Source organism: Bos taurus, chromosome 10 (genome assembly GCF_002263795.3).
Source record: "Bos taurus isolate L1 Dominette 01449 registration number 42190680 breed Hereford chromosome 10, ARS-UCD2.0, whole genome shotgun sequence".
NCBI lineage: Eukaryota > Metazoa > Chordata > Mammalia > Artiodactyla > Bovidae > Bos > Bos taurus.
Window position 1 is genome coordinate 20,178,282 of NC_037337.1, and position 18,524 is coordinate 20,196,805.

At 56.3% G+C, this 18,524-nt stretch overlaps 2 protein-coding genes across 4 annotated transcripts in view; one reads left to right on the forward strand and one right to left on the reverse strand.

Annotated features, from left to right (window-relative positions):
- The window catches only part of HCN4 (hyperpolarization activated cyclic nucleotide gated potassium channel 4), a 43,459-nt gene extending 32,663 nt beyond the window's left edge, over positions 1 to 10,796 (reverse strand). Inside the window, exon 1 of the mRNA XM_002690493.6 lies at positions 9,761 to 10,796. Within this exon, the coding sequence (XP_002690539.2) occupies positions 9,761 to 10,551 (791 nt within the window). The 5' untranslated portion in view covers positions 10,552 to 10,796. The remainder of the gene's footprint in view (positions 1 to 9,760) is intronic.
- Positions 10,797 to 11,464: 668 nt separating this feature from the next.
- The window catches only part of REC114 (REC114 meiotic recombination protein), a 183,611-nt gene continuing 176,551 nt past the window's right edge, over positions 11,465 to 18,524 (forward strand). For all 3 annotated transcript variants that reach the window (XM_059890776.1, XM_010809032.4, XM_059890777.1), the window contains exon 1: positions 11,465 to 11,812. In XM_059890776.1, the coding sequence (XP_059746759.1) occupies positions 11,546 to 11,812 (267 nt within the window). In that variant the 5' untranslated portion in view covers positions 11,465 to 11,545. The remainder of the gene's footprint in view (positions 11,813 to 18,524) is intronic.

Here is an 18,524-nt window from a genome sequence, read left to right on the forward strand (position 1 = left end):
GGAAGGCAACAGACACAGCATAACCAAACAATGTGCTAGGGAGCCCCGGCCCTGATCCCCAGGATAGAGGCTGGTGGAGACGCCACAGAAAGAGGAACCCCACACACACTCCGGGAGCACAGGGGCCATGTAAATCCAAGATCACGCCTGGATGGGCCTCTCAGAGTCTCAGGAAACAGGGCAGGAGATTCTCATCAGCTCTACTTGTCAGCAGCGCGGTCCCTGCTTTGCCGGCTCAATTTGCACTAATGGGGTCAGGATTACGGGTTCAATACCTATTTGGCCAATTAGCTCTGCTCCCTTCTCAGCCTCAGACTGAGCTATGATGCTGGACTCTGAGAGAGGAAAGGACTTTGCTGAGGTCACCCGGCAGAACAGGATGAGGGTCAGGAAGGCAAACCCAGCGTGAGAGGGTGGACAGTTACAAGCCGGGGAAGCTTGGGATGAGAGGCCCAGGGTTCCGGGCTGGGCTGGCCCTGATGTTACATGAGGACAGGCCACAGCTGCAGAGTCCCTCCTCCTGGACCATATTTCTTCAAAAAGCTGCCAGTGGCATTTAGGAGCCTTGTGGGCTTGAGGGGGAGGGTCTTTCCTGTCCGTGGGGGAGGGTCTTTCCTGTCCGTGGGGAAGGGGATATCGCCTAGTATCCTCTGACAAATCGTAGGTAGGAGAAGCCCATGGCTGGCTTTGGCGTCAAGTGGCCGGGGACTCAGGTTAATCATTGACAGGGGCTGCTCCAGCCTGTGATGGGGAACCGCAGGGTAATTACTTCTGGGCTCCAGGCCACACACTCAGTGACATTATTACAGTGGTAACATCTGCCTTCCGGGTCTAGGATGGCAGAAGAAAGCAGTCTTCTCAGAGGCTGTGCAGCTGGGACTGAGGCCTGGGAGAGCTGGCCTGGGCTGCAAGGACCCAGGGTCAGAGGCCAGAGAGACACAGACAAACTTACCTGCAAATGCACACACACACATACTCAGGCAGCATTGGGGGGCAAGACCCGGGGTCATGGGGTCAGAGTCCTCAAGGACTAAGCTTCAGGAGTGGAGGTCCAAAAGGGCAGGTTTGGAGTAATCTGCCCCCTTGTCTGACAATACCCAGTCAGGCGTCTCAAGGTCCCAGGCACTCGCCTCCAAGAAAGTGTGCATAATGGGTCTCTCTCTCCTTCAGATCCAGCTCAGCTCTGCTTCCTCCAGGAAGCCTTCCCCGACCATCAGTCCAAATTGGTCTATCTCTTATCTGCCCTCCTGCAAAGCCGACCAGGGTTATTTCAGCTAAGAGGAGCTGAAATACTACCCTCCTATTTGCCAGACGGGTAGAGATCCCCATTCTCCATGATGGGTGAAAACAATCTTGGACTGGAGCATCTGATCTCCCAGTGGGCACAACCTCCCTTCACTCACCCCTTTCCAAGCCCAGAAGACAAGGTATTAGCCAGTCCTGTGTTATGTATTAATTTCTGAAAGCCTCGTTTGTGCAGACATAACATATCCACCCACACGGGTAAATGCTTAGACAGACACAAAATCATCATCAGCCAATTATCAGGCCCCCGCAGCTGCCGAGAGCAGACCTGGAGGTCCCACGGCTTGCTCGGCTATTTGTGGGAGCCAGAGGTGGGGATGCAGTGGGAAATAGGGAGTGCCTCTACCAAGCCAGCACATCTCTCTGCCCAGCCCGAGCACTACTCTGCAGGAGCCACTAGCTGGCTGCCTGGCTGGGAAGATAGATACAGTTCCAAACAATGAGAGACCACAGCATGGCAGGAGTGGGCACGTGTGAGGTTTGGTGGCTCTGGCTTTGGCAGCGGTAGAACCTTTGAGTATTTATAATTCGTACTTTACCTCCCTGAGAAGACCACAGGCAGCTGGCTCAGATGCTAAGAGGTGTAGGAGCTCTGGGAGCTTAAAAGAAGGGGGGATTTTGGGGGTGGGGTTGGCAGGGCAGAGAATGGAATGGACAACCTGCCCACCCTGTCCCCAGCCCCAGTGTTTCAGGGAGGCACTGAGGTTGGCTCCAAGACTCTGTTCAAGGACTCCAATTCCTCACTTCAGACCAAGGCCTTATCTTGGTCCCAGGCTGAGCCCTGATCCTGGTTGCACACTGAGCCTTAAGCCACAGACTGACTCCACTCTTCACAGACCCCGTGACCATATATTTCTCTGGTGGAGAAGACACAGACACCACTGGCTACTTGTCCCCTTCCCCTTTGAACCCCAAACACATCAGTGGCATCCAGATGTAGTTCCAAAATCCCAAAGGTCTCCATGTCAGGCTGTGCAGGGGGAGCAGGTGGGCAAGTGTCCCAGTCCAGATCCCCAGGGGCAGCAGCCCCAGGGTGGGGGATTAGGATAGGCATGAGCTTAAATTAAGATGGATCCTGAACATACTCAACAGTCCAAAATTCAGGCATGAGGCTGGGGAGACAAAAAAAGCGTCCCAGTGATGAGACCATTCAGAACTCTTCCCTGGACCCCTCTCTGGCTGGGGGTGGGGTAGGCTGTGGAGCCCTAAGACCTCTGAGCCAAAACCCTTCTTGGGTTATGGTTTCATCTCTGACTTGGACTTACTCTATGACCTTGGGCCAGTCACTGTCCGTCTCTGGCCCTCTGCTCCCTACCTATAACATAAAGGCTTTAGGCCAGGAGCTTGCTAAGCCCTGTCCAGATCTGGTACTCTGAGGCCTGTTCAATTTCCCATGCCAGCTGAGCTCCTCCACACAGATAATGTGTGCTCAGTATTATCTGCCATGTTTTCATCCTTAGGAGAATGTTTTCTTGAACTACTTTTGTAATTTAGCTTTTAAAAGCTAACATACACACACACACAGAAAAGAAGGGAGAGAGAAAAGGGACAAGTACAAGTTTTGAGTCCTAGAGAACAGGTTCAAATTCTATTAAAAATTCTGGTGCTTCAGAGCTGTGTGATTTCAAGCAAATCTTTTTTTTTTCCCCCCATCAGAGCCTTCGTTCCCATATCTGTAAGCTGCAGACAATAGAACCTATTTTTCGGGCCACGGTGAAGAATAAGTGAAACATGAGAAATGGAGCTCCTAGCACAGTCTGGCACATGGCTGTGGTTCGTAAGTGGTGGTTATTGGTCTGTGAGTCCACCTGCCTTCGGTCTCTATTGGTTGGAGTCCAGAGTTGTAAACTCAGAAGCCCACGGGGTCAGGCAGCGCGCACAAGTGATATGGCTGGGTGCAGGCCAGAGAGGAGGGGACTGTGGGCACCTGGAGACCAAAAGCCAGGTTAAGGCCTCTGCTGAGCGCCAGTTCCCTGCCGTGGGGTGGGAACGTGGGGCCGGCATTGCCAGTTTCCAATTTTTCAAGAGAAGCTGGGAAGCCAAATCTTTGTCTGACATCCTTCCGTTTTAAACATTGTCTCAGACTTGTTATGACACGCTGTGCTGGCCAAACAGAACACATCTGGGCACTGTATTTGGTCCACAGGATGCTGCTTAGCAACCTCTGGTGTAAGTACTGCTGTCTCATTTTGAGCAGCCTCGGTGACAGGGAGCTCACTACCTCACTGGGCAGACTCTCGCCCCGGCTCTGGGTAAGTGATGATGATACAGAGTGTCTCTGAGTGGCCGCCTAGGCTCCAGGATCACAGATTTCCACGGCCCTGGCAATGCTTTCTTGGTAAAGCCTGGCTGGCAGAGAACATCCTCTCTGAAGCCAAGGCAGTGCCCCTGGCCTCCCTGTGGCCCGCTCTGGCTGGGAAATGTGGATTCTTCAACATCCCCTGGGCCCAAGCAGGACCGCCTGGCCGGCCTCAGTAGCCCTTCTATTAATTAGCAGCTGGCAGCAGCAGCTCTGTGAGAGCCCTTGAGCCAAGGGGTATGTGTGCTGGAGCCGGCTGCCTCCTCAGTTACATGACAAGTCCCCCGGGGGACTGGGGCCAGACCTTCTGCTGTGGGTGAATTCCCCCATGGTGGCCAGTGTTGTGACAGGCACAAGGGCCACTCAGGCTGCGATGACACTTGTCAGCCCTGTCATCTAGATGTAGATGGATGCTTACCAGGCTGGGCAGTGGCAGCGAGAAGTGACAGGCAAGTCCAGCCCAGTGGGGCCGCTAGGCATGGTCTGGGGTGGGGGAAGGGGCATTAAGCTTGAGACCTCCCCTCCGAAGGTGCCAAGGCCACTGCTGTCACTGAATGTGTCTGTCCTCCTCCCAGCCAGCCACCATCAGCTTCCCCTCACACCAGCTCGCCTGCCTGGCACCTCTGGACTCCCTCACTGACAACATCTGTTCCTTCCCAGAAATCTCATTACAACACAGCAGTCACCATACTCCCTGCCCCTTCTCTAGCCGGCCACCCCTCCGGCCCTTTGAAGGGGCAAGAAGCTGTGAAAACAGTGGGACAGGACGGATTAATGAGGGCCCTCGGGCCACCTGGCCTCCTCCTGCTCGCCCCATCCCAACAGCCACTATCCGGGGCCGGCAGTGTCCAGGCAGTGATGCAGGAAGGGAGGGAGGCCGTGGATCTGACATCCCCAAGCCTGTGCCGACCTCTGTGGCTGAGGGCCACTCAACTCAGTTCACAGAACTCACCCTGCTGTGTGTCCTCAAGGCCAAGAGGAGGAGAGTCTCTGGTCTCAAGAAACTCAGTCAGGGAGCCCAGGTTATGCGTGGAACACACGCTCTGAACCTCAGTACTCTCAGCATGGTTCTAGGCGGGGTACCAGCAGCCTCGGTTCACCTGCGCACTTATCAGGATGCAGAAGCTCAGACCCATCCCAGACCTAAAGAGTCAGAATTTGCATTTTAACAGGCCCTTGGTGAGTAGGATGCCAGGATGGCATGAGAAGCGCTGCACTGTGACCGACACAGAGCTCTATGCAAATGCCATGTGATGGGCAAGGAGGGGGAGATGGATGAGGGTGGCCACACTGGGCTGAGAAGGCATCCCAGGAGACCCCAGGGCCCTCAGCCTGGGAGAAGAGGGCACATGGAAGGCAGGGGGCCCAGCATTGTGTGAGACAGCCCACTTGACTGCCCCAAAGCCTGGCGCTCACAGCAGCCAAGGGAACAAATGGGGCGGGGCCGGGCAGGAGAAAGGCCCCCGGCCTCATCTTGCAGCAGCTGGACAGGGAATTGAAGCCTTGCAATGGGGAGAACCCAGAGGGTCCTGGTCCCCCGGCCCCATTGGGTTTCTGTGCACCCGACATCCCGGGAGCACCTTGGCCCTGCGCTGGATGCTGGCCTTTGCAGCACATCCTCCACCTGCCCGAGTCTTAGCAGGTGGAGCACGTCCTCGTCACTGGAGAATCCTGCTGCCCACTGAGCCAGCTGACAGCACCACCCAGGCAGCTCACCTTGGAATTCCCCTCTGCACCAACGCCCTTCCCCCTCCCCTAGCGCCACAGCAGCCTGCAGTGTCTTTCCTGGCTTTCCACACTGATAGCAGAAGCACAGTCCTGGACAAGACCCCCCAGGAAGGCCCCAGAACGCCCCAGGCCCAGCATCCTGCTTCTGCCTGCTTCCTCCTCACTACTGACCTGAACAACCCTTCCCATGGTGAAAGGGAGAGAGACAGGCAGAGCACTGAGGAGGCAGACAAATCACTCGTCCCCCAGCAGGGCACCTTTCCTCCTAAAGCATCTCGTCTGCCCCGTTTTCATTTGCATGCTGCAGGCCACGGGCAGCCCAAGCCTCAGGTTACAGAGGGCCCCAGTGAAGGCTCTGGGAGGCCAGCCTCTGCCCCTCCCAGGCCAAGACTCTCTTTGGGGCTGGCCCAGAGTGAGGCTCACAACCTAGATGGTTTTCAACTTAGGAGGGGTCCACAGACCCCAGAAATTCAGAGTGTGCATATCAAGTGCGTCTGGATACGTGTGTCTTTCTGGATAGAAACTCTATAGTTTCCAGCAGGTTCTCAGTTCTCTGATGCAGATCCAGAACCACTGGCCTGAACCAAGGACAGAGGCCCATCTGGTCTGCTCAGATCTAAGGGAAGGAAGCAGTGTGGCCAGGGTGGCGGGGGTCACTTCCACATTTCTGTTCTCTCACAGTTCACCTTACCTCCACCGGGTGACCACAGCTGGACAATGGGTGTCTGGCTTGGCAGACACCAATTTTCTGGATGGGAAAACTGAGCTGCAGGGAAGGCTCATATCCCAAGCAGGCGCCCCTAGCAGACAAGGCTAGGAAGTGACATGAGGTGGGCGGTGGCAGTTCCTGGGCCATGGAGCAGCACAGAAAGTCAGTTTTAGGCCAACCCGGGGACCTACCAGCCATTGGCCCAGTTTATGTGATTTTGGACCCAGCTGTTTCTGCCCCTGGCAGAAGGACCCTCCAGAGCCTGCTCTTTCCTTCCTTTCTTTATAGCTTCAGAAAGCTTAGGCGAGGAGATGGAATGGGCAGGGGGATGAGAAGAGTCAAGCTTCTGCCTGTCTCCACTCTCAAGGCCAAGCTGGAGTCTGGGGCATAGGAGTAGCCCTAGAACTGACGTCCTACATAGGGACTTCCCTCCAGTCCCCAAGGCCACACGCACAGCCCCAAGATATCTGCTCAGACACCTAGAGGTCACATACTCAGGACAACCCCCTGAGACTGACACTTGAAAGTCTGACTAGTTTCTGGGAACAAAACCAGGTACATCTTCACTGGGGCAAGGGGGGCTGTCTCCCCACTCCTTTCCTCTCCTCTTGGGAAAACAAGATCACACAGATACTATTTTTTATTTGTTCCAGTTTCCCACCACCAAGCTCAGCTTCCAAGACATGGTTCACGTGGAAGGAAGGACCCACCCAGGACCCAAGGGCCAACCAGCCTTGGGCAGGAGCCTGGGGAGCAAAGTCCTGAGGGGCTGCATGTTCTGGTCTCTTCCCTTACCAAACCCTAAATATGGGTTCAAAAGGCAAATGCGGAGTAGAAGGGGAGAGGAAGTGAGACAAGCGTGTAGAGACTGGAGGAGTCATGCGGGTAGCCAGGACACGGTATGTGTGCGTGTAGTGGGTGATGTGCAGAAGCAGAGGCAACCAAGAAAAGCCTGTTATCTACAGGCCCCAAGTTATGTAGGCCCTTCAGAGCGTAGCCAAGTCCAGCCCCTGGAAAAGGCACCCAACTTTTCTCCCCCAGGAAGAGGAGATGCCGGAAGCAGACTGTGACAGCAAGCCCTGAACTCCAAACCACAAACTCAATCTATCGTGGTTTGCTGGAGATTCTTTATTAAACCAATTCTGTTGGATCAATGCTTCCTGCCCGTCAAAATGATCAATAAATCCTCAACGGGCCTGAACAATGCTCATAGAAGCTCTTGTGAAGCCTGAGCTGGACACTGGGGATTGGCTCCACATAGAGGCCCAAGGCCAGTGGCTGAAACTCAAGGGACTGAGGCTTAGGGTGCTGGGTTGGCTGGGGCGGGTGGGGCAGGGTGGTGAGTGAGGCTGGGTTGAGTTGGTGGGTGTTCTCAGCCTGGAAGACTTGGCCATAGTCCTTGTCTCTTTGACCTTGTGAAGATGAGACCAGTGCTTTGGTCTAGAGGCATGATCACAACCCTTCCACACACACACACAGATAGTTTTTCTTGGATTTCTTCTCTTGTGCCGCACCTAGCATCAGGCTGCACACAGAAGGTGTATGCTTGCTGCTCCCAATTCCTGTAGCTTGTTGCACAAACCCAAATTCAAAGCCCAGTCTGACCCTTCTTTGGTTGCCCATTTATCAATCCCATTGCAGCCACACCTCCCTATCCCTACCACCCTCTTCTCCGCCATGTCCCAGGTGGCCTGTGGTTAGTAGGAGATTCTGCAGCAAGGGGACTGCAGACAGACATGCCAAGATAGGCAGAGTTCGATCAGGAAGGCAGGGGAGGTTGGATAGATGCAGTCAGCCCGGCCCCACCCCTTCAGCATCCCGGGTAAGGGGCAACTGGGAGGGTAAAAGTCAGCTCCCAGAAGGTGCTCCATTAATGCCTGTTGTAAGCAGAAGCTAGGCATACCTGGGGTTGGTCCCTAGCAGTCTCCCATCCCAGGCAATGAGGCTGGTGGTGAGAACTCTGAACAGAGGCTTTCAGACAACAAAGCCAGCAGGGAGCCAAGCAAGGGAAGGGAGGTTGATATTGACATGGCCTACCCGCCAGCACCACCAGGGAGTTCAGAGACAGGAGGAGCCCAGGATACCACCCCCCAAGCCCCGCCTTAAGGGGGAATGCAGGAGACAACAGCACCTTCCCACACCTCCCCTAGCTCAGGCTGGGATCCTCAGGCTCCAGTACTGACCTGAGGGGAGGCCACACTTTAGGAAACTGGTATAGGGAAGCAGCCACAGTTCCTCATGGGAGGGTCTCCCATCAGCTCACAAATCAGCTCATTGAGGACTGTAACTGTTTGTTTAGTCTGTCCTCTGGATGCCCATGCCCTCTGGGAACAGGAATCTTGGATATTAGAGTTAGGTAGAGCGATCCCTCAAAATAGGAAAAGGTAGGGGCCCTCCATTCACCACCTATTTTAAGCCGTTGAGTGTTGCCTGACTGGTCATTCCTAGCATAAGAAATCTCTCTCATTGGATGGAAAACGGCTTTGCTCTCATTACAAACCTAGCTTCCCTGGAGTTTGCAAAGAGGGCTCTGCGTTGGCAAAATGTTCATTTATATTGGCAGACGAGCAGGGAAGGCAGGGAAGAGAGCTAAATAGGGGGCAGGGCCCCGAGAGAGAGAGAGAGAGAGAGAGAGAGAGAGAGGGAGAGAGGGAGAGAGGGAGAGAGGGAGAGAGGGAGAGAGGGAGGGAGAGAGGGAGAGAATGAATTAAACCCACCTCAAAAGAGTGAACGTTTTCGACACTCACTTCAATGCTGTGCATCAGGAAAGCCCAGGGAGGCCCCAACATCTTGATGAGGGTAGGGGCATCGCTGATTCTAACTTCAGAGAAAATCATCAATCTCTCTTTTTGCACAGTACCCCCTCAGGCCCAGAGTGGCATCTACTCTGGTGATGAGGAGGGGGCGGGGTTCCTCTCCCTGACTGGTAGTTAGACCGTTTGGGGAACCATAGCTGACCCATGAAAGACCTAGCAGATGCTGGTGCTTGGACCACTGGGGTGAGAATGGGGCACGGGGCAACTGCTCATCAGTCAGGGCACCAGGCATCTTCACTGACCACGACAAGCAAGGTCATGCTGCCCTGCTCATCTGGATGCCAGCTGCCCAGGGTGCCTGTTCCTGGCCCACTACTTGGCATGGGGGGCTGGGCTCAGGGCTAAGGTGGGTGCAGAAGGCTTTTACCCTGGACCTGAGGCCCCAGTGACCTCAGTCTCCCTGGAGCTCCTCCCCAGTTGCAGCTTCCCAGGACAACAGAAGGCAGATAATAATGCCTGGGGTCAGCGCCCAAGGAGCTGGCCCAGCTGCCAAAAGGTCAGTCTCTGTCTTCCGGGCCCTGCTCTGCAGGCTGAAAGACCTGGAGCAGCCTTGGGGATGTCCACCCCGACTCTGCAGCCCAGAAGAGGGAGGCGGGATGTGGGGCTTAAGGTGGCAGAGCCTCATCGTGGCTGCGGGCAGGGCTAGGCCAGGCTCAGAACACCTTTTCAGCTTGCCTCTAATGCGGCCGAGACCGGGAAAGGATGAGGTTGGGAGGCTGGAGCACAGAGGAAAGTTCTCAGCGCGGTGCAAGAGGAGGTCTGGGGGTGTCTCGGAGCCTCGAGGCGCCCCAAGCTCCCAGCGCGAGGAAGGAAAGTTAACTCCGGCTGAGAGGCAGGGCCGAGAAGACAAGCATGCCTGCGACCGCTCAGAGAACCCATCGGACCGTCGCCGGGGCCCCTTACCTGAAGTCGCTGTAGGGGTGGATAATCCAAAACCCGGCCGACTTAACCCTCTCCTGCTCGCGTTCTACCGCCTTCTGGCTGCCGAACATTCTCAGGGAGAATTTGTTGACCCCGGGCTGGAGCATGGCCCCGAACTGGCGCTGCATAAAGCCGGCCTGGCCCAGGCGCACCTCGGCCTCAGGGAGGATCTGGTCTCCAGCGGCCGCGCCTCCCTCCACTTTGATCGCGGTGTCCACCGAGGTCTGCTCGCAGGAGGCGGGGACCGGCTGCGGCGGCTGCTGGGGCGGCGGCGGCGGCGGCGAGGCTGCAGGTTGCGCCGAGGCGCCGGAGCGCTCGGGTTCGGCCGCCAGGCCTGGGGGCGTCCTGTCCTCACCGGGGGACGCGTCGCCCTCGGCGATGAGCCGCCGCTCCTCCGCGGAGTCATGCAGGTGCCCGTGACTGCTGCCGCCCCCCGCTCCCGCGCCGCCGCCGCCCCGGCTGCCGAGCGATGCCAGGCTCCCGCGGAAGCGCCTGCAGTCGCCGTTCGTGCTGGACTTGCCCGCGCCGCGGGCTGACCCCTCGCCGTCTGCCGCCCCGTGGGCCGCGCCCCGGGGCTCCGTGCCGCCCGCGGCAGCCGAGGGTGAAGGCGAAGGCAGCGGCCGCAGCCGGATGCTCCTGCGGCTGGGGTCCTGGCGGCCCCCAGCCCCCTCCTCCTCGGCGTCCTCTTCCTCGTCCATGATCCACGCCTTGGCCCCCACCTGCTGCGGAAGGCTGTAGAGTCGCTTGCGCATGGACGGCGGCAGCTTGTCCATGGCTCCAGGGGCCGGGGCGCGAACCGGGCCGGGGGCAGGGGCGCGGGTGCGGTGCCGCGGACCGGCTCCAGCTCCTCCCGCCGGTCAGTCCGCCCGCAGGGACGCGTCCTTCGTCGCCGGCGCCAGCCGCCTCAGGCGCCCATGCTAGGCAGGCTGTGAGCAGCGGGGAGGCTCCCTGTCCGGCTTCGGGTCCCGGGGCTCTCCGCGCTGCGCCTCCTCCCGGGACCGGCTGAGCGCGGGGACCCCGCTCTCCCTCCCTCCCTCCCTCACTCCCGCGGTCAGGGGCGCGGCGCGCGGCCGGGCTCCAGGCGCCCCGCCCCCGCGGGGAACAATGGGCGCGGGTTGAAACGGCGCTGCAGCCGCGGCGCTCGGAAAACCGCTCCGGAGCGCAGAGCGCACGGCCAGCGCTCCTCTGGGGCGTGTGTCCCGCGGGCAGGCGGGCTGTCTGTCTGTTCCGCCGCCCGGGCTTTGTGGCCAGCTGCTGCTCGCGAGCTCGCCTCGCTTCCTCTGGCCGAGCCCGGCCAGCACGTCCCGGGGCTCCCGCTGCAGCCAAGCGGAGCCCAGCGGCCCGCCGGGCTTACATCAGCGGCCGCCTCCCCCGGAGCGCCCTCCGGCAGCCCTCGGCTCCCGCGCCCCGGAATATTCATGAAGCCGCCGCAGCTCGCGGGTTGCCATAGGAGCGGCTCCCGCAGCCCGGCCTGCCTACCTGGGCTTCTTAAAGGGGCAGTGGCGCGCGGGCCAGGGGCCGGGAGGGGGGCGGAGGCGGGCCCGGCGGGGGGAGCAGGGTGGACCCTTGCCGGACCTTAGGGGCTGAGGTGAGAGACGACCTTAATCCTCAGCCCTCGAGTATCTTTCCTTGGCCTAAGGCTGGGAGCGCGCCCAAGCCCAGGGCTCGGGCTTGGGTTGCTAATTCCCCACCCCAAAATAGGGGGGTGGGGCCGGGCTTCCCGGTCTCTCCTTCTCTGAGCTCCGGGCTCGCCTCTCCCCCGCGGTTATGCTTTTCAGCTGGGTCTCCGACCCTCCTCCGGGGAGGCGGGCCGTCTGTTTGCGGAGTCCCGGGCCTTCCCGCAGCGCGCCTGGAGAGGGGGTTTCCGGGAAATGCACTGCGTCGGGGCTGCTCCCGGGGTTTTCCTGTGACACGGGCGGGGGCGAATCCCCCGCTGGTCTTTCCCCTGCGGAACCTCGCGGCGACCCGGCCAGGAGGGCGTGGGGGAAACTCCAGGAGGCACAGGGCGCGCGGGTGCGACCCAAACCCTTCGAGGTAAGACTTCGAGGAAATGCGCCTGCAGCAGTCACGGATGCGGGGTCGGATCACGCACTCCGGGGTGCTTCCGATGCGGGTTTCCGAGACTAGCTGGCTGCAGCGGGGAGCCAGCAAGCGGGCTCTCCTGGGCGACCTGGCATTCCGGGACTAGCTGTGGACCTCCTTCTCCCTGGGTTCTCCTGCAAATTGTGGCACCCCAACGCTAGGGGAGTTCCTTCTCCACCCAGGCCCCCTACCCCTGAGCAGCTGCACAGCCCCACTCCCTTTGAGTCCGCTCCCCACCCCCACCCCCAGGCCCGCCGGCGATCCAGCTGTGCAGTCTCTCCCTGCTTATCTCTCTCCGTGCAGTCTCCGGGCTTATGGACAAATCCCACTAGCTCTGCCAGAGATACAGCGGTACTCCTCTCCAGCACTCTAAGAGACACCCTGACCCCCATCCTCACAAGCCGGGCTGGCCAGACCCTCCCCCCGGGGTTGGGGGCTGCCGAGATGGCCCAGGGGTTACTTAGACCCTGTCAGGGCCAACGCGCCAGATTAGCTCAGAGATGAGATGGGAAGGGGTTGGCTGGAGAAGGCTGGAGTTCGTGTTAATGCTGAAGTGGATTCTCAGCACTGACAGGGGGAAGACAAAAAGGTCCCCCAGCCCTGCCACCTCTCTAAAGAATAACAGCAAGGTTTTCTTCAAAGAATTTTTAATTCTCATTCTTAGCCCACTTGTGACCATCTCTCGCACCCCATTCAGAGCAGAAATTTTCTGCAATCTTGCAGAAGCTTTTCTGCTCTCCACCCACTGGACTACAGGACTTCCCAGGGGGAGAGGGAATGACTAGGGTGATGACATCACTGCTTGCTGGCATTTCTACTTTTGAGCGGTTCTGAGCTGACAGTTCTCTGCACAGATGCTGGGAGGCCTAATCCCTGAATGTCCTTGGGTCTCCTTGAGGAGGAGTGTTTTTATCCAGTGGTGAGCCCTGCCTGCCCTGGTGTGCCATTTAACTCACTTCTTTGGGTATCTGTGTCAGCCAGGAGTTAGGCTGCCTTACCCCAGCTTTAGGAAGTCAACCCAAACCAGCTCCCCAGTGACCCATGGCAGGGACATCTCCTCATCTAGGAATCCCCTTCCTGACCACCCAAATCTTGGCCATGTCCCTGCTTTGGGGTCCCATGGCCCAGGAGCTCCCATCAGCCTGACTATTGATTACACAGTGCAGTCCGTGTCCCCTTCAGGACTGAGCTCCCTAGGGGGAGGACAGGTCAGACTCATCTCAGGGAACTCAGCACCAATTCAGAGTGGTGGTGGTGGTGGAGGGGGCAGAGAACAGATCCATAATATCAACTCAACACATGAGTGAGGGACCCTGGAAGTTAGTTAATGTCACTGAAGGGGCTCTGTGTAGTACATGGTGGATTCAATCAGGGTTCTGCTTCCTGGCACACTGGTGTCACAGGCTGGCCAGGAGTCAGGGCCCCTTAATTCCTCCCCATCTAGCACCTCCCCTCCCCTCAATTTAATTAATACCACCCATTCAGGACTATCTAGGACCACCCTATGGCACCCCACTCCAGTACTCTTGCCTGGAAAATCCCATGGATGGAGGAGCCTGGTAGGCTGCAGTTCATGGGGTCGCTAAGAGTCAGATACATGGTCCGACTTTTCACTTTCATGCATTGGAGAAGGAAATGGCAACCCACTCCAGTGTTCTTGCCTGGAGAATCCCAGGGACAGGGAAGCCTGGTGGGCTGCCGTCTATGGGGTTGCACAGAGTTGGACACGACTGAAGTGACTTAGCAGCAGGACCACCCTTGGGTGAAGAAATGACTGTTTATTAAAGCAGGTTCATGGAAAACCCTTGTGAAGCCTGGTCTCCTGTCTGTGAAAACTGTTATAGAGGATAGCTGTGGCATGCCAGCAATCTGAGGGAATTAGGAGGGGAGACCCAGGTCTTGCCCTTGATGGGCTCAATGTTGGGGAGAATCTACATTCATGTTCAAGAAAGAGGAGAAAACGCAAGACAGAAAAGAAGTGTGTGCTAAATCATGCCTTGACCAATGAGATTTGAGGAGGGGTACTTCACTGAGGCTTGGGGGTAGCTAGGGAGCACTTCCTGGAGGAGGTGTCAGATTTGGTGAGAGACTATGTATCCAGCGCTTTACAGCTTACACTTCATTTATTAAACCATATGAAATTTTTGTGGGCCAAATATGGTCAAAACTTTCCAGTTTCACAAAGCTCAGCCTAACATTCGTACTCCCATTTGCAACCCAGAAAACTAAAGCACAGAGACTTAAGTGACTTGCTAAACATCCCACAGCAAGAATATGATGGAACTGGAGCCCCACCTAGGGCTCTACAGGTCAGCCTCTTCTCTGCTGACCAGGTGACTCACACAGATGGGGTGGGGGCAGGCCCAGGTACAGGAGGGAGAGGCAGTTCTGAGTCTAGTGTGGCTAAAGCAGAGAGCAAGTGAAGAATGGAGCCCCCACGTCTGTAGTCTCCCCCCTGCTTCACTCAGGTCTCACACACTCTCCTTTCCAGCACTGCCTAGAAAGCCTGACATCTGCTCTGCACTGATCTGGTAACATAATACACAAGATCTGGGGACCCCAGCAAGGGGAAGGCCCTACTCTGGACTGAAATAAGGAGGAGATCTGTGACTCTCCGCTGCAGTGGAGAACTGAGTACCTCTGGGAAACAGATGTGTACCCTGCCAGGCTGCAGGGGGCCTGGGTATTCCCGGAATGCAAATCCAGAAAAGATGTGGGTCCAAGAAAGCATGGGCTGGGGAGAATAGACTTCCTTCCCTGGGGGGAATGCTGAATATCAGAAGACCTGCTGGTGATAGGGTGGGGATATAGCTGACTATTACATACCAATCTCAGATCACTGCCACAGCAGTGGCAATCTGCATGGGCAGAGGGGAATGGAAAATTCCGGAAGTTTATTTGCTCACGGTCTGAGGGCATTGCTCTTGCTTAAAGGGGCAAGTCTGGGATAGGGCAGTGGCTCCCACACTGTGTAATGCCAAGGTTTTGGCCAGTTCTGCTTGAAATTTAACCAGAAAAAGAGAGAACAATGTAGGATTTTTAGGGTAAGGTTGCCAACGTCCTTTCTTAGAAAGCTGTCTTTATCCTACTGTTATATCCTTGTTGCATCTTCTGTGTTAAAATGCCCTTTTATGAAATCATAGTGCTGAGAGAGGGTATTTTTCATGTCCTTGGCTAAATAAAAAGTTGGCATAGGATTTTGTGTTTGTTCCCCGGAATCATTTTTGAAATGTTATTCGTCTGTGGATTCCAAAAGTCTGGGAGCCCCTGCTATAAACAATAGAGCGTGAGACTGGAAAACAGAAGCTGTGGAATGAAAGACTGTCATTTACTGCCCTGTACTCCTCAGTCTTCCTTGTGTGTAAGATGGGTTTAATGATCTGTACCACCTGGGACTTCCCTGGTGGTTCAGTGGTTAAGACTCTGCACTTCCACGGCAGAGGGCACAGGTTCAGTGTCTGGTCAGGGAATTACGATCCTGCATGCTGCATGGCATGGCCAAAAAGGAGGAAAAAAAATGATGTGACTCTCCTAAATTATTTTGAAGACTACATAAGAAAACAAATGCAGTGGGCATGGCTTCTCAAGTGTGGTCTGTTCTTAATAAACACTGAGTGATGGAATGTTGAATGAAACCTGTGTTAGCCAACAGAGGGGGAGACACTTGGCCTTTGGAATTCAATTTAGGTCATCTTAAAAATTGCTATTGGGATGAAAGGGATGTCTTGCTATACAGATTGCTTTTTCCGAATTCTCCATCCTTGATATATCCTGGCCAGGTGTCCAGAAGGCAGGCTTCCTTCTCTCTGGGGTAGGCACTTTTTTAAGTGGGATCAGAGGGAACTGACTCAGAGGTCACACCCTTGAGCCAGTGCTCGAGACCATGCCCCCAATACATGTACAACTTCATCTTTCTGTTTATCATAGATACCATTCTGCCTGTGCCCCTTCTGCTCTCCTCTGAAGCAGGTCTGCACTGTGGGCTGGATCAGAGATGTATCCACTTCCTACTGAGAGTCCTGATCTGGGGACTAGGCCCCCAAGAACCCATATATTCCTTCAGGTTTCCTATCTTCAGGCTTCCTGATAAAGAAATGGGAAGGGGTTGGGCGGGGGGATAGGACACACAGGGAGCTGGCCAATAGGTTGTACATGTATGGAGAGAACAAGTCAATCACTCAGTCTTGACCAAGCCCTTGGGTGTCCACCCCTGACCACAGCCACAACATGGATGGAGGCCAAGAAGGCAGAAAGATTCTCTAGCTTAGGCAGTTCCTAGTCTGGTTGAAGCAGAGAAAGGCTATCACCCCCAGAGGTTTGCAATCAAGGATCAGAGTAAGTGGTTCAGAAGCTCAGAGCAATGGTGCTCCTGAGCATGTATGGTCCAGGTAGGCTTCCTGGAGGAGGTGGAAAGTAAACCAAGTTTTCTAGTAGGATTTTCTACTGGTGTATTTCCCCTAAGAAAGGGGGAAATAGTATGTGGAGCAGCCTGGTAGGGGTGAGGCCTCTCTCAGTGGGGTAAACGAGGCAGGGCTAAAGATCTAGTTTAAGGGGTCACTACCTGTTATCCTAAGCTTGTCTTAGAAGAAAGTCTGCTGTCCCCATAGAAAAAGGGTATTAGTCCTTCCAATCCCGTCTTCCCAACAACCTCCCCCAGGAGCCCCCATGCCCACCCTTTCTCAGTGATGTTAAGGCACTAGTGAAAGATAGCCTCCTGCCAAGTTCAACTTCATATTGGCCTTGCCAACTGCTTTCTTCTCAACTCTGCCTGCTTTCTGTAGGATCTGGGAGTGTGGACTATTCAATTGTCCTCTTCTCCACCCCCGCCTCTGTGCAGGACACCACCTGGGAGTGCCCGGTGCCCAGCTGAGCCCAGAGGCCTTTCATCTGCAGGCCAGCCCCAGCTCCTTATCCTGCACTCCCAGCTGTTCCCCCAGTACTCTGCCAGAGCCCTGGCCGGGACACCAGGCCCCTCTGCTCCCAGGGAGGCAGAAGAAAGATGTGCTGACAGCTCAGCCAGGCCTGGACTGTGTCTCTGTGTCCTGCTGGGGCTCCAGGGCGTCTGGGCCACCTGGACTCAGAGCCAGGCTGGAAAGTGAGGCATTTGGGGTGGGGGGAGGCCCCCGAGGTGCCGGCGGAGCCGAGCTGCCAAGAAGTAAGTACTAGAGACTCCTCTGCCCTATGTCTGGAATTCACAATCTATCAGGGCTGAAGTGAGTTTAGACAGGAGCCATGGGGGTGGTTTCAGCAGCCCGGGCAGGAGGTGTCAGGGAGGGAAGGAAGAGACAGGATGGCCTGGGAGAGGGGGAAGAGTATGGGCAAATGGGGAAAGATGGAAGGGGTAGTGAGGAGAGCTGGGAAGGTGGCGCTCACCCGGGAACATGAGGTGGCCCAGGGAGTGGGCCCATCGCCCCCCACAAGCACTGGGCTCCCCACTGCCAAGCTCTGCTCGTGCCGTCCTCCCTGACATGCCCTCTATCCCCTCCCCATGCCTCTGCATGTTCTCCTCCCAATTTCACGTCACTCCTTTCATTTGTTCGGTCACCCGCCGGTTTATTTATCTAGCCCAATGTAGAGAACTTCCTACGTGATGCTAGAAGGTCCAGCGCCTGAACTCCAGGCACCTCAGCTGTGGAAGGAATAAGACAGATACAGAAACTCCCACCTGGAAGCCAGGGACGGGGGTCATGTGATGTGGACAAGTGGCTGGAGAGCAGAGGAAGGAGGGGGAAGGGCATAGAGGAGGGGAACAGGGCAGGCAGTCAGGTTTGAATTGGTCTCTGAAGAAGGCATGTGTGGTTTGGAAGAGTGGAGGCAGAGTGGTGGGCGCACCAGGCACTGGACCCAGTGCACTGGGCTGGGTCTGGAAGACCTCAGCCCTGGCGTCGGGGAGCAGTGAGCAGCCACGGTGGGTTCATTCTGGAGGCAAACGGAAGCGACTGGAACCAGTTCAAGACAAGCCAGGACTTTGGGTGTGACCTTCAAGTTGTGCCTGGGAGCCCAGCCGTGTGCTCAGCTCTGCAGTGAGGGAATGAGAAAAGAATCAGACACAGTCTTTGCTCTTGGAAGCTCATAGTGGGATTGCAGAGACTGAAGGAAAACCACAAAACCATTTAGTCATCTTCCCAGAGACAGAGTCATGGACCCCCCTCCCACCCCTGGGTGCGGGGAATGTGCCACAGCCAGGGCCAGGAGGCTGGTGGGGAGATCTGCTCTCCAGCTTCCTGCAAAGCACATCTTTTGTATGAGCCCCACGGCCCAACCTCCCTCCCACAAACCCTGCACATCAGGATAACCTGCTATTACATGAGCCTTCTGCTGGACGCCTTCCAGGGAGAGACAGTTCCGCTGTGTAATGAAAGCTGTGCCCCACAGACTACCCTGCAGGGTCTAGAGCGGAGTCAGAGTCAGGGAGAGGGTGATGGAGACTGTGACAGAGACTGATGGGGGCTATCATAGACACTGTGAGAAGACTACGACAGAGACTATGACAGCGGCTGTGACTGGGGTTGTGACAGAGGCTGTAATAGAGACTATGACAGCGGCCGTGACAGAGACTATGACAAAAGGTGTAATAGAGACTATGACGGGCTGTGACAGGGGCTATGACATAAAGTGTAATAGAGACTGACAGAGGTATGACACAAGATGTAATAGAGACAAT